Here is a 21,886-nt window from a genome sequence, read left to right on the forward strand (position 1 = left end):
GTATGCGCATGCGCATCTCTAATCAAGAAAAAATAAAATAATAAATAAAGACCAAGATGTCCATAGGGGAGGGTTTCATGAGAACAAAGATTTAATTCTCCCATTTGATAACAGATTCACTGACATAAGTCTCAGAATGTGGTGGTGTCAAAGGGATCGTTTAAACACAATTTCAAAAGAAAGGCCTAATTGTAATTTTTTTTTAGCAGAAATCATCAACCGATTAGACGGATACTCAACCATGCAGTCCAATAAAATAACAATGGATTGAAAGATGTGTCATCTTTGTTTGTTGAAATTTGGATGTGTTGTAATGTATTCAAGCTCACAGAAGCTGAAAATCTGTCAGAGATGCAACATACAGGCAGTGTAAACATCCGTTCCACCAAAGCTGCTTACTGTACAATCAACACCCATTTTATAAAATCAACACAAAGGAAACACTTTTTTTTATTTTTATTTAAATAGTTCTTTATTTCTTCTTGCTTTTCTTGTCCTTTGCCTTCTTTTTGCTGGGTTTGGGGTCTTTGGCCTTGTTGTAGAGGTAAAGTCCCACCAAGCCAAGGAGAGTGGGCACCAGCGCCAAACACACAAGGGGGAACACGTCGTTCACCATCTTCTGCCAAGGCGTCTGCTGTGTCAACGAGATTACTTCCACCTCAAACTCAAGGGCAGCGTCACCTAGTGCACATTAAGAACAACATTGATACTTCATGCATGTTTCAAATGATGGCATTATGGCAATCAGTGGGAGCTAACTTCAATCGATTGACTTCAATCTTGTAACAACACTTACATAACATACAAATCATTTAACAAATACTTTCATTAAAAAAAAAAAGTTTTTGTTTGTTCTCTACCTGGAATCGTTGGTGGGTAACCTTTCTTCCCATAGGCGAGGTGAGATGGAATTGTAGCTTTAATCTTTTGCCTGAAAGAGCGTGGAAAGGCAACAAAAATTTAACAAAATTCTTTTAGATTCCACCTTCAAGTGACTAAGTTTTGAGCACCACTATATTGCTAAAAGATTTTTCTCACTAACCCTTCGCACACGCCGATCAAGCTTTGTTCTAAACCTGAAAGGAAATAAAAAAAGATAGTCATTCCCCAAACTGCATATTTTTTTGAAACATTTTATTTGTTCTGTATTTCAAAGCAATCAAATCAACAGATTTAGCTCATAACCCACCAGAAATGACAGTCCTCTTCCCCAACTCGACAACTAGAGGGTCCCGAGACAGCGAGGAGTCAATGACCTTCCCGTCCATTAATTTACTCTGGTGACAATTGTAACAAAATAAATAGATTGTTTATTGTTCTGATTCATTGTTCACCTCCTTCGAGATTATACGCTTTAACCACCAGGGGGGAGTATAAAACATAGAGAGTGTTACATTTAGGTCTGATGATGAAATATAGAAGCCAATTGCAACTGGTTTGTAATGTAGATTTGTTTTTGATGAATACTAACATTACTAATAAAACATAAATGGCTATTTTTTAATGAAAACACATACATAGTTTATAAGTTTAAAACTACTGTATTATTGATGCTAGTTTTACCTGTGAGCATTATGCTAGTGCACATTTATAAGGTAACCTTTATGTATCAATCACGGCTGACCGGTTTTCTGAGTTTGGTCATGTGACGTTCGCAAGGTGAACCCTAAGGCATTGTGGTGTCATTTTAGTAGTACGAAACCAATGAAAACTAATGAATGACTATTACGCTGGCGCAACACGTGGGCAAGTTGTTCTGAGATTTAGGGTTCCAATCTCAAGTTTGTATTCCAAATGCATGCAAATTATAGGTTCAATTAAATCTAAAATGACATTAGGTATGAATGTGAGCATGCTTATATGTATTTGGGAAACACTGCAATAGTGGATCACTCTATGCTGTGCCACGAGTGTGTATATAGAATGTAAGAATGAGAATTAATGAATGCAATCTAATATTAGATTAAGAAACATCGACATAACGTGTTACTGATAGCATTAGTGTGATCGTGGAGATTAACACTTTGTGTGCATATGCAGCAGTGCGGTCAGATAGCCAGCCTGGCAATGTGAACGCGTGGATGAGCTTCTCTCGTGTTATTGCTGACGTGTTGCACACAATGGCCCCCTCACTCTCACGCCACACAACAGGAGTCGACCGGTATCTCATAGCCGAGGCTTGATTGATTCACCAAATGCATGTATTTTGCAGGAATGATGTTGCTTATGAATCGTGTCGTGCATTTAATTGTGTCTTACCGTGTAGTGGATCTGCAACGTGTCCCCCATTGTGGAGAGGACTGAACAAGTTTCGGGTTTCATCTTGGGGCAAAATAGTTGACCGTTAGTATTGCATTTTGTTCAATGCATTGTTTAAATTGCAGGGAGCATCGTTTTCTACTCACCAAGATCTCCACCTGCAACTCCTCGGCTGCATCGTCGTCGCCTCGCACAAGTCCCCCCGTGAATGTGAAAGCTGCAAGCAGCAGGAAAACAAAGCTACCCTGCATTGTGAACATATGCGGGATGGGAAAAAAAAAAGAAGACGTAAGACAGCAATTTCCGCGGTATCTGCGGGCGAATTCGTCTGCCTGGGCCCCCAGGTGAAACGCGTCTGTGCTCCGGCTAATGGTGATGTGTTAAAAAAAGCGTGCAAAGATAAAAACCGTGCTGCCGTGGACGTTGGCCCCCAACACTTGGCTCTGTGGGACGAGCCCGCCTCGTACCTTCCGCTAACATTACACACATCTGCACATAAGCAGAGGACGCGCTGCTCCTCGCGTACGCTGGGGGGCGCTGTGGTGTTTGAGGCTTGCCACGTCGCCTCTCAGCCGCCCTGGCCTGCTGTGCATTTCGCATGAATGTCCGCGTCGCTCCAAAATGTGTCATTTTTAAATTGAGAGCAGAAATTAATAGAGAAAACGAATATCTGTTTGATGAATATTTGTTTTGTGATTTGCAACTGTAGCCAGCCCCGAAAACCACATCTTTAAATTGTCAGTAAATTGCAATTTACGTTTATAGAGATTAAGAACAATAAAGAAGAAATTGTTCAAAATGGCCTCTGAAAACAAATATGTATTTAGTACAATTACTCGTGGATGAAGCAAAGTCACAACTGTAGTGTTGTATTTCCCATGCCTTTAAAGAGCGTGTCCCAATGTGTGATGTCAGGAACATGACAACAAACATTAAATGAATGCTTCTTTGAGAATACTTAAATACACTTTCCAATCTATAACATATTAATTCCTTTAAATTTCATGTTGTGGTATCAGGATAGACTAGTAGTAATTGTAACGGTTGCCATATTTGTATTCTTTTCATTTTTCTAGGTAAAAATATATGAAAATAAAGAATAAAAACATACATACAAAATTTTATGAAAACATATGCGTTTAATATAATACAGAATTTGGTTTGTTGTCCTTATTTCAACCGAAGGCTCTTCGCATTGTTTGTTGAGTCATGGAAACTCTCGCGAGACCCTATCTCGTTAGACCACTGCTCTCCAGGAAATCTCGCGATACGTCTAACCGAGCTAGGTAAGTAGCGGTTCCTTCACACTAACTGGCACCCACCGACTATTACTAAAATCCGACAAAGTAAGTCCCGATTTTTGATAAATAACCTCATGTAGCATGGCCGATTTGTAGCGTGTGCTCGGCATCACTCTTCTCCGGGACGAAGTGACTGCAGACGGCATTGTGACAGCAGGATGCGCGCGGAGCAAAGGAGGTGGATGAGAAGAGCGAATGAATGGAGGAGGGATGGGGTGCAAAGAGATACTTGCTAGCACCGATCATCCATTCCGCTATTAAAACGCCAATCAACTTGATTTATCGTCTTATGATACGGCGCATAATTAGCAAGGGATCTTGGGGATATGGCAGAATAAGCGACGGCTCGCTCGGTACAGCGTCGATACAAGCAGGAGCGAAACGGGTTAATTGCTGGAATGTTAATGACGCTAGCATCGGTAGCTAACGTAGCTAACGTGGGTCACCCTGGCCGCATTCCTATCATGTGACCTACCGGCTTACCGGGGCCCTGCTGGCAACCACCTAGTGTGTGTACACGGGTGGATGTGTGTTAATACAGTTGACATAAAAACATAACGCCAGAAAAGATGTAAAAGTGCGACGCGCTCCTTCAGCACCATGGACAGGGCTGCTGCAGTTTATATTCTTTCAATGCATATCCTTTTATTTCGTTTTCCTGTAGATTTAGTATTTACTGTGCTGAGTAATTGGATAATGAATACAAATGGGATGATATGAAACTATTTGCAGAAAGGTAATATTTAATATATAGAACCCACCTCTACCTCACAGTTTAAGACAGCTTTTGTATTTAATATCACTCGACAGGGAATATACACAGTTCAATTCATTTCAAAGTAGGCTTTACCATAAGTAAAGTGAATTAGATGGGCTCGGGCTTAAATTGTCTCCACCGCAAAACCTTTCTTAACTGTAAAGACATGGCTTTATATAACATTTTAACAAGTAGTATGTGGCCTGTTATTGACTGCTGACCAGTCCAGGATGTAGTCCACCTTCTGGAATGTGGGAAAATAAACGGGTGTTATTAGTAATAGGATTAATCTGTTTTTGAGGAATAGCCTCATTCTCAGAAGGTATTTTAGTTTTTGCTGTAGCTCAAATGGACCTTTTTAAAATGTTAGGTTCTCAAGGCAGCCCTGAGAAAATAGGACATTCAGCAATGCTTTATGAGGGCATTCATTTAGGCTAACGTTTGAGGGAGGAAAACCAGAACAAAGGTTCTGAACAGATTGCTCTGCAGCCTGAAGCCATGGCGCTGACTTGCTTTCTTCTGCACTATGACCATCTCTGTGGGCGCTAAGTGGAGCTTGCTTGTGTCTCATTGCGTGTGTGGAAAGTGGTCGTCATCTTTTTTGTTCAAACACGTTTGTTAGTTACACAATATTTGTATGTTTTCATTCGTTTGTGTAGGTGGACCTAAGTGAATGTACATTTTGCTCTCTCATTTAGCCCTCCGTAAACGGATCCCTTGCCGGACACCTTGGATAAAGGCATCTAGAGTCCTTACAAAGCCTCTCGGAATCATGGGGAACATTTTTGGGAATCTGTTAAAGAGCCTCATAGGGAAGAAGGAGATGAGGATCCTGATGGTGGGCCTGGACGCTGCAGGAAAAACTACAATCCTCTACAAACTCAAACTGGGCGAAATAGTCACCACGATCCCAACCATCGGTATGCGCAAGGTTAAAAGCGGCTCAGCGTACGTGGCGTGTTTGTTGTATGACCTCATGCGACACACTTTGTTCTCAGGCTTTAATGTGGAGACGGTGGAGTACAAGAACATCAGCTTCACTGTGTGGGATGTGGGTGGGCAGGACAAGATCCGCCCCCTCTGGAGACACTACTTTCAAAACACACAAGGTGGGCTCAATACAGCAGTACAGAAGATAGCGAATATTTGAATCTACTTATTTCTTTTCTCTTTTATCCCGCCCCAGGTTTAATCTTTGTGGTGGACAGCAACGACAGAGAGCGTGTCAATGAGGCACGAGAGGAGCTGATGAGGATGCTGGCTGAGGATGAGCTGAGAGATGCAGTGCTCCTCGTGTTTGCCAATAAACAGGTAAGAAACACACACACACGGTCCACTGTGGAGATTCTGATCCAGCCGCAATGCGTTAGTTTCATTAGATTGCTCTTGGGGGGCTTGCTGGTTACAGTTACACTAATCCAACCGTTCCATCTTGTAGGACTTGCCGAACGCCATGAACGCCGCCGAGATCACAGACAAGTTGGGTTTACACTCCCTGCGCCACCGTAACTGGTACATCCAAGCCACCTGCGCCACCAGCGGCGACGGCCTCTACGAGGGCCTCGATTGGCTGGCCAATCAGCTTAAGAACAAGAAGTAGGAAGTTAGGAAAAACATCAACGTCCGACTTTTTGTTTGTTTGTTTCATTGGGGACTGATGGTGCGGGATCGAAGAATCTGAAGAGATTTTAGGCTTTCATTTTCAGTCTCTCATTGTTTGAGCCGAGTTTCCACCACGCGCTAACCATCAACAATCACTCCGGCATGTGCTTTTTTTCTCTTGTCTGTAGGTGCAGTGTGCTCTTATGTTTGTTGGGTCACGTGACTCCATCACACTGGAGAAGTTGACTCATGTGTGTGTGTGTTTTCTCACTAAAGCTCACGCTCAGTTGTCTTTTGTTACCTGACACAACCGAGTTGTACAAACAATAACAACCACTATGGGAAGCATTCTGAACATTCTATTTGATATCCATCTTGAGGTCCATGTACCTGCACGTGCGGTCTTGTATGCAAATGTGCTTGCAGCTCCTCTGGGGAATCTGCTGGAGTGTTTCGATTTTTTTTAAATTTATTTATTAAAATAGCAAAAAATTGTTGACAGGGATTTTTACGTTTGTTTGCTTTTACTGCTGTAACTTCCGAATTTCCACTTTATGGGGATCAGAAATGGGTATGTTAAGAGAAGGAAATACAAATACATACTAGTAAGGCAAAATATTGCACTAGTGTGTGATCCTACATCATAAATAAAAAATCTTCCAAAAAGTGCATACTTGTACCTGGACCCCGAGCTGGATATCAAGGATATCGAATAAATACTCCAAACGACTTCCCACACCCAATTCTGAGTTGTGTGTATTCGGCCTGGAACAAAATGAACACATTCTTGTCACGCCTTTTTGGGCGGGAATGTTGAAAAACACTCTTTGTTTCAAAAGTCAGTTGTCATTCTAGGCGTTCGTCCGATTGTTTCGGTTGTTGCAACCTCATATCTGTGTTTACTGAATGTGAATATTACATGTGTCTGTAGAAAAGGCAGTTAAGTACACTATATTTATTTTACACAGTCATTTATTTAGGTGATGTGTCAGCATAGAAAAGAAAGCAGGGTAAAGCGGATAAAAATTGTGGGGAGCTGATACCAGCGAGCTTCCGTGTCCTCATGTGAAAAGATTTTGTCTAAATGTACCTGTGCATCTATTCTATGTTCAACCATGACTTTGATCATTTGGGTTTTGGTGGCCTTATATGTAGTGACGGCTAAAAAAAAATCGATTTGATCTTTTGCTTCTGAATATTTATCAGGAATAATGTTTGGATTATTTCTTTTCTCTTACGCTGTCAAAACAGCTTTTGTGCATTGTAGTTTGAGATGATTAGGCAAAAGTTTGTCTTGCTGTAGCTTCTGTTTTGCCTCTATACTTGATCCATCATTAGTGGTAGGTCTTATTTGTAAGAGTGGGGGACGGGGACGGGGGGGGGGGGGGGTATTTAAACAAAAGAAAAAAACGTAAAATGTGACCACGTCAGTAAAGCAAATGCAAAAAGTGAAGAACCCCGGTATTCATTATGTACCGTTCTAGTTACACGCATCGATGTCCATGTTTCAATGCTGAATGCATGGAGAGCAGACATCGATGTGATGATCACTTCCTGCTGTATCACCAATAAACCCATTTTCTGTAGGACCAGCCTCATCAGCTTGGACTCATGTTACTTGTGCAATTAATGCATCCTCTGAAAAAAATAGTACAATTTATTATTTTTATTTTTTTCTGATATGAAATACATTTGTGATGCCCAAAATATCGGAAAGACATTTGTTAATCAAAAATACATTTAAGGATACATAAAGCAAAATTTGCTGTTAACCTGTGTCATTAATTTCTTTTTATTTATTGTGTTAAAGTTGAGAAACGAGTGTTGCTTGAGTGTGTGTGAGCTGTTATGAAGAAAAAGAAACTGGCTCTTCAGGCCCAGCAGGTTTCCACAAAGCGGTTTGACTGGGTTGCCCTCTCTCACGGCAACAAGTTGTTTGCGAGACGTTTAGATAGCAAAACAACAAGAGGCTTTCCAAGTAAAGGTTACAGAGTTCAGGAGGGCAACTTTCAGTTTGGACTACCTTTTTTATTTATTTTTTTTACTTCTGCTTCCTTCTTCTATTTACTACTTCTGCCATGATTTTGTTTTGAGGTCATTTGTGTATTACCTTGCATTTCTTTAATTTTTCACATACAGGAATTAATCAGTTGAGTTAGTGATTAAAATGTTTAAACAATTTGGATTGCTTCACCTACAATCATTAATCTTTGGAAATTATGTTTTTTTTTTTTTTTTTATTACTATGCTGAAATTTTAGCTTGCAGAGTATGCTAACACATGCTAGTGACTTATTTTGTACAAGTGCAAAGAGGTGAAGTCACAGTCCACAACAAGTACCGGTAATCTCAAGGCCATCGATGTGAAGGAGTGGAAGGTTCAAAGTCCAACCAAAGCACCTTAAATAAAGATTATGAGCTGCGTGCGTGCTAGTTTTGTGTGCAGGTTATATCGCGTATTCGAAGTGGGCAAATGTGAGTTTTCACTTTTTTCTTGGAGGTTCTCAAGTAAGGATTTGTAGTAAACACCAGCTCATCTGTCGTGACGGAGACGATTCAACAACAAAATTGTCAATGTGGTATTCTCTCACGTCACCACTTCCTGTTTGTGAATTAAAATTTAAACCGAGTGTGGCTTTGCAAGAGCAGTAGTCATCGATGACGAAGTTGGAATGGGCAACCAAACCCATTTTAATTGTGACTTAATTGCAATAACCTTTGACTTTTCTTCGGAATTACCTGACACGTCACACATCATAAATGGGGGGGAAATTTTGTTTGGACAACACAACATTGCGTGAGAGTTTGGCCAAACCATGGATATAAAAATGTTGATAGCAAATTCAGATTTTTGATAAGTCAGTATAGATGACAACAAGTTGCTCGAGCAATGCGGTAGTGATTTTCATCAAATTCATTGAGCTGTGAAACAGATTGTCAGTGGGGAACCGAAATCAGGTCAGGCAATCACTGTTTCAAATTTCTAGGCTTCGAATAGATTTAGTACAACTACGAGGGAATAATAATACTCAGACGTGAATCAAATGAATACAAAAGTATTACTATAATAACTTCTGAAGCACAACAGTCTTCATGTGCCACTCCAGTTACAATTCATTTCTCTCTTCCAAGGTGTTTTGAAGGTTTCCAGTTTTGCAAGTTGTTGTGTGCCTAACTGTGTGTGCTCTATTCACACTGGTCCCTCCCATTCAAATCAGAGCAAGGGAGTAAAAAATGCGCTCCAGTCTCTGATTGGCCTCCAGCGACGCTCCAATCACTGCTGGGCTCATTTCGACTTCACACTATGAGCTGGAGACAGCACAACTAGGACTTGGATCTACTAGCAGTACCACGGGATCTACTTTTATTCCTACGAATGACTTTTTGGGTCCTTTTCCTCAAGGCATGGTAATGCAGTTTTGGTAGAGCCTTAGGTTATGAATTAGGATGACCACGCTTGTGAGAAAGGTCCAACAGGTGTGGAGTGACCTGCCGCTGCCGCTGTTGCTGCTCCTGCCCTGCTTCGCTCTGCAAGTGTGCAGTGCTCAGACACAAGAAGGTAAGATTTCTTTTCCTTTTTTTATTTTGATTTCATTCTTCAAAAATGAAGGAGTACATAATAAAATAAAATAAAATAAAATAAAATAAAATAAAATAAAATAAAATAAAATAAAATAAAATAAAATAAAATAAAATAAAATAAAATAAAATAAAATAAAATAACAACGGCAGTCAATGCACAATTCCAATCATACATAAGTATACGTAACTATTCTGTTTCAAATAACTAATCCATATACTACGATCTATATGGATTTGTATTTGTTCTACTGCTATATATATTTATAAGAATTGATCACACACACGCACGCATGCACACAAACACGCACGCACGCAGCTAGTCACCAATTTACCAAGTTTAGGTTTTTGTCTTATCTTAGCTTCCTGCTGTGATGTTGAAAAAAACACACACCTGTTCAACCACACAATCACAACCTGCTCCACAAACTTCTAAACCTGTTTGCCATGAGTCACCTGCACCTCTCCCACAACTTTGTGAGGCGACGCTTATCTCACCTGTCACTCTTTCAAGGTTCTGGAACGCGAATAGTGTTGCTCAACTCATTTCAACACTCTCTGAAAACACACAGCATTCTTACGTGATTTGTTTTAGTTTAAGCACCTTGGGAATGAAAGCAAATTTATTTATTCATTTCATTCGTTTGATAGATAGATGGATAGAGAGATGGATAGAAAAGAAAGATGGAAAGATGGATAAATAGATAGATAGAATGGGGTAATATTTTTGCATCTCTTTACAAAGAACAATACAAAGAACCCAAATTGCACAAGTGGTACATTGTATTAGATTGTATCAACCCGGAGGACGAACACGACATCAGCACCACTGAGAGCGTTGTTGTGATTTGAATCCAAGGGAGACTCGGTGAACTTTGACCCCCACCTACTTGTTGCTCTCACCTGCTGTTACAGACACTGGTGGCGACTGGGAGTGATAAAAACAATATGGTCCAAACAATTATCATAATGACATCATCAGCGTGTGGCACCTGATGTTTAAATGTCAAAGTACAACAACATGATTTGCATATCAGCGTGCATTTAAAAATAACAATTGAAATAAATCTGAGGGTTAATGTCATAGAGCCCGCTGCAATGTTGTTAAACTGGAATTTACTGTGCAGAAACAGGCCTATTGTGAAAGCAACTTTTTTTTTTATTATTTTATCATTTGGACCTTTGAACTTGTGCATGAAGCTGGTAACAGCATGGCACAGTTAGTCTTCCGTGTGTTTAGTAAAAAGACAAGGAAGTAACTTTCATGAAAAAAAATTACAACCCTGTGTCTATGATGGAATAAAATCAAATTGTGGGACTCATTCACTGCCATTGACGGCTTTAGACGTCAAAGATTCATTTTATCTGGGCTGGCATTGAACAAGTTAATTCTAATCAACAAATACAAACTTTCCTTGACTGGTACACAACAAACGTATTATGTCTGTGTTACAATGGGAATGGAATGTACAAGTGAATCACATAAACAGATTGTATTGTTGTGCAGTTAGTTCGGTGCAGTTTATTGTTCCCGGCTTGAGTTTCCAGGTGTCACAACAAAACAGAACAACGGAACAACAAAACAGAGAACACTACTTTAATAAGGCATTTAATTTTTTTGCGAGCTTGAATGAGATTTGAATCATTATTTGGTGATTTTTTTTTCTTGCTACAGCAGAATTCTCATAGGCTGGATTGTCTGAAAAATGACGCCTTGTTTTTCTTTGTACGCGACCTCTGGCTTTTGTACGCTACTTGTGGATCTCACAGAATGGAAGGAAAACACAAAAGCGCCTTGTACAAAAATGGAGCGGCTCATTGGGTCAAGGATTAACTTATTTCACGTCAAGAATGATGAATTAAAGCAAATTTCTGCTGCTCCTGTGTAGTTTAGTAACTCCTACTGTCAGCATTAATTGACATGCTATAATTACAAGTCCTGATCATGACCGCATTGCAATTTTTTGTGTGGCACCATAGTACAAAATGGCGCCTGCACACAGGTGTTTGCGCATGTGAGCTTGCTCATCGTGTAATAATCTCCTGTCTCTCCACGCCAAGTTTCTGTTTACCTCGCTCATTGTCTCAAGCGCTTTACCTGAGTCGTCATCAACTCCTCCTCCCCGTTTCTCTCTCAAAGTGGAGATCTTGATAACGACAACGCGAGAACCCAATCTGCGTTTTGTCGTGTTAGTTCACAGTGCAGATTCAGAGGACAATGACGCCATTTTTTCGGGCCGTCCAAAGACCAACTGCAGTTAGTGCTGGAATGATCCGACACAGAGTCGAGTGTCAGCGACACTGATGAGCTACAATTTTTACATCTTTCAAAAAGGAGGCCATTGTTTATCTGTGTGCATGTTGACTCTAATCCCTCCACTCTGCTCTTTTTTTTTTTCTCTCCCGCCATCCATCTGCCACGGCTGAAAGTCGTTCTTTGATAGAAAACCCACTCAGCTTGTTGACATTCTCAGCCTCCCCCAGCTACAGCCTGCGCATTGTTTGCACGCCGCTCATTGCATTTTTCTGCCACACTCAACACGTGCATCCGTCTGCAGTGGCGGGAAGTCATCAATTCCAAATTAAATGTCGGAACAATTGTGTGATTATTTTTAATCACAGCTATGCTGATAACTTTGTAAGCCACTTCTTCTTGTTGGATAAATATCTTGACCCAACATTGGTTCATTGGCCCCTTTTGAGGCTGGGTTAGCGATTTCACTTTCCTATTTAGCTATTTTACTTTACTTTTGATCACGAGGAGTGTAAATGGTTCACATGGAGCAAAACACAGACAATTAGTCAGACAGAAAACAGGACGATAGGATTCAAGGGGGGTTCGTCATGGTGACAACGCATACAGTTGGTTTCACGCCTCCACCTTTCACTGTTTTTTGATTACACAAACTGAGTGTTGTGTTAGGCACAAAATCGAATACATTGGCTATTCTATGAAACTTTACATGACACTCCCTATACATTTATAAACTGATATCTCAATATTCCTTTAAATGTCTGGCATAATGCAAAAAAAAACACACCAAGTAAAGGTGCACTATTTTACTATTTCACTAATCTTCAAATTTGTTCTGTTTTATTCTAATATGACCCAGATGGAATTTCTCTCTGAATAAATCAACGTCTAGACATGTGTGTTGTTTGAACTTATTGCAACAACCATGCCTGGAGGCTTTTTCCGACTTTAAAACATTTTTACCGTAGCAGTCACCTTGGAGTGTAATAATTAGTCCAGTATTGATTGGACTCCAAATTCAAAGTTGTATTTCAAAACAATTTCTACTATAAAGTGATACTATAGAAAATACTATAGAGTATAAAGAAATACTATAAAGTGAACAAATATGTTGCAGGCTCAAACTGACGTCATCATGACGCATGTAAGGGAAACACACACACCATTGCGGAGTAATGCTAAATACATTAGGATCTATGCTGTTAGCATCTGCCGCTTTCCATGTTCCCCATAGGATCACCGTTGAATGTTCTCATGCAATTTGTTTCACATGAACTGATGCCATATAAATACGTAGTGCCCAGTTTTCATCAAACTGTTTGTGTCCTCTGTGCTGACTGACATTTGAATAGCAAAGCAGCCTCAGTGATACTCAATGAATAAACTCTTCAGCACATAGGCAAGGCCTTGTGTGATGTTTTCTTGACAGAGCCACATCCCGTAAATTCTGTCCTTGTTGCAGCAAAGCCATCCATGCATGCATGAAAACTTTTCGGTCATCATTTTCAGGTTTTGTAAGAATGATCCATGGCTTACCAACTGCAAAATTGCCACCTGCTAAGTTTTGCTGTCCCTAATTGCAGTTCACTGACAGTTTGAGAAGCTTAACGTGGAGTATAATTAACATGATGGTGCAGGGTGACGCCCATAAATGTTCTTAAGCTCCTGCTGAACTACAGTCAGGGATAGAATTCTTTTTGCAAGGCAACAATTTTGCAGTCCTATTCCATTGCTCCACTGGAATTGTAGAGAACTACTGTATTTGACCTTTGTCCTGTTTGATTTTTTTTGTCTCCTCCTCAGTGGTGGTTTGTAGCGGCACCCAAAATGATCTGAGCTTGACAGGAAACTCCGAGTTCCAGTACAACTTGATGCGGGAGAGGTACACTGGCTGTGAGATCGTCATGGGAAACCTGGAGATAACCATGATGGAACACACCAGAGATTTCTCCTTCTTGCAGGTGACCCAAAGAAAGCTAATAAGGAAAAGTATGCTGATATGGAATCATAACTGATGGACTTGCCATCCCCTCAGAAGAAATATTAGTAAAAACTGATGGGTTATTATTAGAAATGCAATATTTAGTGTGACAAAAATAATAAAAAAATATGTTCAGAAATTCTGAATTTCCAAGTATATACCTTAAAAGGGTTGATATAAAAAATTTTTACATTTAGACAAATTAGTTTTTTTTAAGTTAGATGTTTTATAATATTCAACTTTTGTGACCTTTTTATTGGGGGGGGATAATAAATCTATAAGTGCCTATTTAAATTTTACTTGAATATAGCCTACGGTGGGCCAATAAAAAATATTGAAGCAAGCCACAAATGGCCCTCGTGCCATACTTTGGACACCCCAGCTGGCACATGTACCTAATATTGCCATCATAGAATGTCAGTGAATTCCTCACTGTTAGATTCCTTCAGAGTGCAATTCCAACTAAATCCACAACTATCTCATGTTAAATCCCACGCAGTCAATCAGGGAGGTGACGGGCTACATCCTGTTTGCCATCAACGAGTTCAGCCGCCTGCCGCTGGACCACCTTCGTGTCATCAGGGGCACCACCTTGTACGAGGACCAGTACGCCTTGGCTGTGATGATCAACTACCAGAAGGGCGGCCAGCACGGCCTGCAAGAACTGGGCCTGACTCACCTCACGGGTAGGCGAGAAAGTCATTTTGTTATTCTAAGTCTATATGCTTAAATGCATAGGTTGGAATGTTTCTGTAAGCGTATGTTGAAGTGTGGGCGGCTGGGCAGATAGGCGGCTGCTTGTTGGAGCTCCCACACTGCCACACCTTCAGCATACCTGTCGTTGAACAGCACTAGAATGTGTGTGTGTAGTGTGTATTGTATTCGGTGAGGTCACAGCAATACCTCGTGGGAGCCTTTCAACTGCCAGTGAAACATGAGCCCTTGCCCACGATAGTGATGCAATATCTAAAATGGTCTGAGAATGATATTCTGAGTCAAGGGCATGTTGCGGCTCGTTACTTGTGTCTCATCATTTCCATGCAATGTCTGCCACCTGCAGAGATACTGGAGGGAGGAGTCAAGATCATTCAAAATAAGTACCTAAGCTACGGCCCACAGGTCAACTGGCAGGACATCGTGAAGGACAGTTCGGCGCCTATTGTATTGGAAGACAATGGACCTGAAAGTGAGTGAAAAGTGAATCTTGGGTTGATCTTCGTGCTAATCACAAATAAATATGTGTGTCAGAGCCTTGCAGCGAAGCATGTGAGGACGTTTCATGTTGGGGTCCCGGAAATGACACGTGTCAGATCTGTGAGCGACATCGGCGTCTCATCACTTTGTCGTGTGTCTGTGCGTTTAACTGACATGTCGTCTCAAATGTGCTCCAGTGACAAAGACGGTGTGCGCCCCTCAGTGCAATGGCCGCTGTTTTGGCAGGAACCCAAGCGAGTGTTGTCACAATGAGTGTGCTGGAGGCTGCACCGGACCCCTGGATACTGACTGCTTTGTATGATCGAATGATCGGGCACCCAAAATGACTAAGTAGTCAATATGGCCATCTGTTTCTTTTTTCAGGCTTGCAGGAACTTCAACAACTCGGGTTCCTGCGCTCCTCAGTGTCCTCAGACGGTGATTTACAACAAGCACACCTTCAAACTGGAACCCAACCCCGATGCCAAGTACCAGTATGGCTCCATCTGTGTGTCGCAGTGTCCCAGTGAGTTTGACGTAATCGTTGTTGTACCATTTACACTGCATCGGTGTGTTTGCATTTTTTAAACCTACACGTCTGATTTTTTTTTTGTCGCAGCAAACTTTTTGGTGGATGGAAGCTCATGCGTGAGCAATTGTCCCACGCATAAAATGGAGGTGGAGAAAAATGGAGTGAAAAGGTGTGAGCCCTGTGGAGGCCTTTGTCCGAAAGGTATGCAAAGTAGTGCGTGTGTGTGTGAAAAAGCTTAAATGTATTTATTGATGTTATATTTTTTATTAATTTATCAAACTAAATGATTGATAAACAAATGTTTACATTTCATATTATTAATCAAATTAAACGGTTTCAAATATTTTGATTATCTTGAATGTGAATAAATATTAGCAACAACTCTCAGTGTGATGCAATCCAGTGCACCAATCAAACATGACAAGATGAATTCATTTGTTGTTCCTTGCAGCATGCCGTGGAACAGGAACTCAGAACCGACAGACGGTGGATGCTTTTAACATCGACAGTTTCATTAACTGTACAAAGATTCAGGGCAGTCTTCACTTCCTGGTGACTGGGATCCACGGGTAAGAAGAAATAATAGCGCTAATAGTTGTCGCCTAACATTCTGTGTTATTTAAAATCACATTTGTGTCTTTTCTGCCAATAAAAGAGACGACTACAACAACATCCCGGCCCTTGATCCTGCAAAACTGAAGATTTTCAGCACGGTGCGAGAGATTACAGGTTTGTGTTTGTCCAGATGTTTTTTTTTAGCGATTGTGTTCATTTTTTGTTCCGTTTGACCAATCTACACACATGATGTAACTTTTTCAGACATCCTCAGTATCCAGTCATGGCCTGAAAACATGACTGACTTATCCGTCTTCTCCAACCTGCAAACCATTCACGGCAGAACACTTTACAGGTGATTTTTTTTTCAAACACTTTTTTTATTCCCTGTGCGTGACAACTCTAAACGTAATATCAAATGATGCAGACACTAATAAACACATTGTGTCTTCTTTTTATCCCTTTAAAACAATTTAGAGGAGTGAGCTCTAGAAGGTATAGTAATATTTTCCTGTGCCCACCTTTTTCTGCTTCTTAATCTTATTTAGATCTTTATGTTGGTGGTGGGTGCCTGTTTTTTTTTTTTTTTTTTTTTGGTGGTTGGTTATTTATTTATTTTTTGCATATTCTTTCAGGGATCAAACACTTGGCCTCAAATTCAACAAATCCTGCTTGTGTTTTCTCATCATCTCACATCCAGTTGTTATTATTTTCAGGGGCTACTCTCTGCTGGTGATGAAGATCCCCTCCTTGACTTCTCTGGGCTTACGCTCGCTTCAGAGAATAAATGATGGCGGCGTCTACATCACGGGAAACAAGAAACTATGTTATCATGACACTGTCAACTGGACGCGTATCTTAAACAGCAGCTCGCGCCCGCAGAGACGCCAGAAGTACATTGACATTAAGGAAAACCGGCCGAGAAATGAATGTGGTGAGTAACATATGGCTCCGGGGCCACATACGCCTCTCTGCGATCTTGAATCGGGCCCACCGAACATTTACAGTAGTAACTGTGCTGTAATAGTTCTTGTATTGATTTAGTTGTCTTATTCCCCTAAATATGATTCAATCAATTATTTTATTTAATGATTCAATTTAAACAGTTTATCCTTACAAGGATCAATCAATTTAATTTAAATGATTGGAAAAAAATCTTTTAACTTATATGTTTTAGGATGTACAGGATATTTATTTGGTGGATTTTTCATTTGCATTTTCATCATTTGCACATGAGATGGCATTTATGTGCGTTTCTTATGTGCAGTTGAGTTGGGCCACGTGTGCGACCCCCTGTGCTCCTCGGGGGGCTGCTGGGGTCCAGGCCCGGACCAGTGTCTCTCCTGCAAAAAGTACAGGAGAGGAGGAACTTGTGTGCCAGACTGCATGTTTTTGACAGGGTTAGTTTTCATTCCTCTTTTTTGTGGTCCTAGCAACTCAACATTATTTTTATATTGTCATCTGTAGTTTGCAGAAACATTTTGAAAGATTATTTTCATCCTAATGTAGGGAGACACGCGAGTTTGCAGATCCATCAGGAGAATGCATGCCCTGCCACCCAGAGTGTAAAGTCCAGGAGGGAATGGAGACCTGCACAGGCCCGGTATAAATGCTTGCAAAAATTCTCAGTGCTCCCTCTAGTGGTCCAAGAAAGATTTGACCAACCAAATTTATGTTTTTTTGTTCAGCATATTTGTTGAGTGCAGTTTAGTTGTAATTACTTTTTAACACATTTTTTTTATATTCTGACATTTAAGCAATGTTTACGTTCTAACTGGATCCATCCATTTGCTCATATGTGCAGGGAGCAGATGAGTGTGTAGCATGCGCCAACCGTCAGGACGGCCCCCATTGCGTCTCCTTGTGTCCTGAGGGTGTGATGGGGGGCGAAGGAGTCATCTTTAAGTACCCGAACAAGCAAGGCCGCTGTGAACCCTGTCACATCAACTGCACTCAAGGGTAAGGCTAACCTTGTGTGCGTTTGCTGAATTTAGCTGAAATACAATTTCTCTCCAGGTGCTTCGGTCCAGGAACTGGTGGCTGTATTGGGGCTTCCAGATATATTTCTGGGTAGGATTCTCCACGCATTCCGCAGTATTTACCTTCATGTAAGTTCCAGAAATGTAAAATTTCTTTCACTATGATCTTGTTTCTAGACAAGCAACCACGGGCATCGTATTGGGAGTTATTGCCATTCTATTTGCCAGCTTCTCTATTTTCGTGCTGAGCGTTTTGTACCGCAGAGGCCTCGCCATCCGCCGCAAACGAGCTATGAGGAGATACATGGCCAATGGAGAGGTGAGATTTTAGTTTGTTGGCAATATCGGGTCAAGCACAGTCCAAGCAAACGTCATTCGACTCACTTAACGTTTGATTGCAGACTGTTTCGGTATAATTTCTTTGTTTTCAAATAAGTGTCCAAGTGTGACACACTATCACCACAGTTATGTGGGCTCCCTCTAGCGGTCGACAGAGAAATGACTGACTTAAAATTGGGTTTTTCATATTTATCAAAAGCCAAATTCTGTGAGTAGTGTAGACCTTCCATGAATTTCTATTTGACCACCATTTTTTAAATATCCACTGAGATACAAGTTCTTGGTTTAAAATTTGCTTTGTGTGCTCTCAGGGTTTTGAGCCGCTGGATCCTGGCGAGAAGGGGCCTAAAGTCCACGCTCGAATCTTGAAGCCCACTGAGCTGCGTAAGATCAAGTTGCTGGGTAACGGCGTGTTTGGATCGGTTCATAAGGTAGTGAAAATTGTGCCATTGCGAACAAGATTCTCACATATTTGCCATGCTGAAGTCTTTCTGCGTTTCACAGGGCATTTGGATCCCTGAGGGAGACACAGTGAAGCTTCCGGTTGCCATAAAAACAATTCACGATCGTAATGGGAGGCAGATGTTCTTCGAAGTGACTGATGTGAGAAAACAAAATTGCCATTGTTGTTCTGTTAAACTCAAAGGCACTGTTTAAAACTGTTGCTCTGATTTTTTAGCACATGATGGTGATGGGAAGCTTGGATCACATCAACGTCGTCAGGATCCTCGGCATCTGTCCCGGCGCCAACTTGCAACTCATTAGCCAGCTCAACAACCAAGGCTCTCTGCTGGAGCACGTCAGGAACAACAAGAACAAGCTCAGTCCGCAGAGACTCCTCAACTGGTGTGTGCAGATTGCAAAGGTAAAAGTCAAGTGGCTTGACAAGACAAGGCAAGGAAGGATGGTGGATTCCATTCGTTATATTCTTCTCTGCTCAGGGAATGTATTACCTGGAGGAGAACAGGATGGTCCACAGGAACCTGGCTGCCAGAAATGTGCTGCTGAAGAATAACTACACCGTCCAGATCTCCGACTACGGCATTGCTGACCTCCTGTACCCCGATGACAAAAAGTTCTTTTACAATGAAGTCAAGGTTCGTATGCTAGCTGCAGGAATAACTTTCGATCAAATGATGATAACGTGGACTAAATATGCTTTATTAATTGCAAACTTTAAATTTGGATTTAGACACGAATCAAGTGGATGGCCTTGGAAAGCATTTTGTTTCGCAGATATACTCATCAAAGTGATGTTTGGAGTTATGGTGAGTCAAGTGATTTCTTTTGGGTTGTACTTTTTGATGCCATGTTGAACCTATGCCATTTCCTGCTAGGTGTGACAATATGGGAGATGATGTCACACGGAACAGAGCCATACCCGACCATGCGGCCGCAGGAAGTTCCTGATCTGCTGGAAAAGGGCGAGCGACTATCCCAACCCCCTATTTGCACAATTGACGTGTACATGGTCATGGTCAAGTGTGAGTTTTTCATCAAATAATTCTTACAACCAACTTAATTTAAGATTATATTGTATTTTGCATTCTGAAACGTGACGACAAACTGTCTACAGGTTGGATGATTGACGAGACTGTCCGTCCAACATTCAAAGAGCTCGCCAATGAATTTACCAGAATGGCTCGAGATCCTCCTCGCTACCTGGTGATAAAGGTAAGACAGCACCTCAGTCACGTCACGGAGCCGTCATTACTCTACTTTTATTTACCGCCAACAGGAGGACTGCAGCCAGCCCGACGGGTCCCCTGATGAGATGACCCAACGCAGCGCGGACCTAGATGACCTGGAGGATCTCGAATTCGAGCTAGAGGATCACGCGGAGGAAATATCAATAGACGATCTCAATCCGCCTTCCCACTACCTGTCTCCCACTAAGTCGAGAAGTCTGAGTGGTCTTTCCAGACTTGATTCCCACAGAGTAAGTCCCGTCATTTACTAAAACCATAAAACTTCCTGAACACCTTACATATATTCTAATGCAACTTTGTTTATCTAAATGCAACTTGTGTCTGTTCAGGTGGTTGTGACTTCACCAGGTGGTACTGGATATCTGCCAATGACCTCAGGCATAGACAATCCGGGACAGGTAATTACTTGAGACCCACTATCTTGCATGTTTTGGATGTTTCTGGAACCCAAAACTATCAAAATGATCTAATATTGCATTGTTGACAATATTTCAGGCTCCGTGGCAGTCACGTTCTCGGCTCAACTCTGCCCGCACTGTGTCTGAGAGTTCGGAGGGCTGCGGCACCGCCACCGACCTGGAGATGATCGAGGACCTGTCTCTGACTGGGAGTCCGAAACGTGGGCGTCAAAGGCAGGACAGCGCCTACATGTCCCAGAGGGACAGCTTGTCTGGCGGGCCGCCCGGAACACCGTCCCCAGAGATGGATGAGGAGGACCAAAATGGTTATGTGCTGCCTGGAGACAGTCCGGAAAGAGGTGAGTGATAAAATTTGACAAACATCTTAAATGTCTTTCGAATAACTTTTATTCTTCCTTCCCAGAAACCTTGCTGTGTCCGTCTCGAGTCATTCCCAGCGGCATGGGCAAGTCGCAGTCATCCGGGGTTTTGTGCAACCTGAACGGCGAGGAATACGAGTACATGAACAAGCAGACGTGCCTCTCGCCCCGAATCAACAGCCACCGCAAGGACAACGGCCAGTGGCTCAAGGGCAGCAAGAAGCGAACATCTTCCCTATCGTCACAGGTGACGGTCAGTTCGGGCGATGTCCTGCCATTCATCAGGAACAATCGTGGCTCCCAGCAGCTCGGTCCTCAAGAGGTTAAATATGAATACATGGATATCAGGTGTAGTGAGAGGGACGAAGCCCCTCCGCCACATGACCCTCCTCCTCCTCCCATAGCTGCTGGGATGGCAGACGAAGAGGAGTACGTAGAAGATAGTAATTATCATTACAATAACAAGCAACCAAAGTTGAGACAAGCTCTTCTGGAAAACAAGGAGATAAAGATCCTGGATAGGGACGAGGGGAAGCATTATGAATATGAGGACATGGACTGCTTCACATCCATGAAGCCTGCAGACGCAGCGGTGTACCAGAACATGGAAATAGGAGGCGAGGGAGAGCCAAGTGGCACTACGGTTCGTCACTTGGGCGTCGACCCTCATGTAAAAGTACGAGCTGGAGTTGAGGTTGGAGATCCTATAAATGGAGACAGATCGTTTGACAATCCCGACTACTGGCACAGCAGGATGTTCCTCAAGCCCAAAGCGGTGCCCACATGAAGAAGGCTCATCTGCTCCTTGCCTATTTCTATTCATGAAGGACTTGACAGAAAAAGCTAAAATGTAGCCCACTTTAACTGACATATTAAATATTCATCACGATACACTGCTGTATTACCGCTGGGGCATTTACAGAAATATGAGCACTGAAGAAGAAGAAAAAAGACCACATAACAAGCTATATCCAGTATTTTTGTTTACAATTTGACATAAACAAAATTGTTTTTCTTTGTATGTTTTCTACTTAAAATAAAAAGTTTTTAAGATGTTGTCCGAGTCAT

The 21,886-nt window shown here is 41.7% G+C and overlaps 3 protein-coding genes across 3 annotated transcripts; 2 read left to right on the forward strand and 1 right to left on the reverse strand.

Annotated features, from left to right (window-relative positions):
- Positions 1 to 73: 73 nt before the first annotated feature.
- On the reverse strand, positions 74 to 2,777 carry fkbp11 (FKBP prolyl isomerase 11). The gene is made up of 6 exons (XM_061292200.1): positions 2,406 to 2,777; positions 2,260 to 2,322; positions 1,190 to 1,277; positions 1,043 to 1,076; positions 861 to 931; positions 74 to 681 (listed from the first exon to the last, which is right to left on the reverse strand). Exons 1-6 carry the CDS (start codon positions 2,517 to 2,519, stop codon positions 473 to 475), a joined length of 579 nt encoding a protein of 192 aa, XP_061148184.1. The 5' UTR covers positions 2,520 to 2,777; the 3' UTR covers positions 74 to 472.
- Positions 2,778 to 3,538: 761 nt separating this feature from the next.
- arf3b (ADP-ribosylation factor 3b) lies at positions 3,539 to 6,607 on the forward strand. Its single transcript, XM_061292232.1, has 5 exons — positions 3,539 to 3,605; positions 5,016 to 5,237; positions 5,316 to 5,426; positions 5,504 to 5,628; positions 5,756 to 6,607. The coding sequence occupies exons 2-5, from the start codon at positions 5,090 to 5,092 to the stop codon at positions 5,915 to 5,917; spliced, it is 546 nt and encodes a 181-aa protein (XP_061148216.1). The 5' UTR covers positions 3,539 to 3,605; positions 5,016 to 5,089; the 3' UTR covers positions 5,918 to 6,607.
- A 2,554-nt stretch (positions 6,608 to 9,161) lies between these two features.
- Positions 9,162 to 21,874, forward strand: erbb3a (erb-b2 receptor tyrosine kinase 3a). Its single transcript, XM_061291288.1, has 29 exons — positions 9,162 to 9,477; positions 13,555 to 13,712; positions 14,232 to 14,418; positions 14,793 to 14,918; positions 14,981 to 15,046; positions 15,124 to 15,242; positions 15,311 to 15,452; positions 15,546 to 15,659; positions 15,910 to 16,027; positions 16,114 to 16,187; positions 16,278 to 16,368; positions 16,491 to 16,508; positions 16,730 to 16,947; positions 17,281 to 17,413; positions 17,523 to 17,616; positions 17,818 to 17,972; positions 18,030 to 18,083; positions 18,170 to 18,311; positions 18,643 to 18,762; positions 18,836 to 18,934; positions 19,011 to 19,196; positions 19,273 to 19,428; positions 19,524 to 19,599; positions 19,669 to 19,815; positions 19,908 to 20,005; positions 20,070 to 20,270; positions 20,370 to 20,438; positions 20,536 to 20,797; positions 20,863 to 21,874. The coding sequence occupies exons 1-29, from the start codon at positions 9,366 to 9,368 to the stop codon at positions 21,603 to 21,605; spliced, it is 4,278 nt and encodes a 1,425-aa protein (XP_061147272.1). The 5' UTR covers positions 9,162 to 9,365; the 3' UTR covers positions 21,606 to 21,874.
- The last annotated feature ends 12 nt before the right edge of the window (positions 21,875 to 21,886 follow it).

The sequence above is a fragment of the Syngnathus typhle genome, linkage group LG11 (genome assembly GCF_033458585.1).
Source record: "Syngnathus typhle isolate RoL2023-S1 ecotype Sweden linkage group LG11, RoL_Styp_1.0, whole genome shotgun sequence".
Taxonomy (NCBI): Eukaryota; Metazoa; Chordata; class Actinopteri; order Syngnathiformes; family Syngnathidae; genus Syngnathus; species Syngnathus typhle.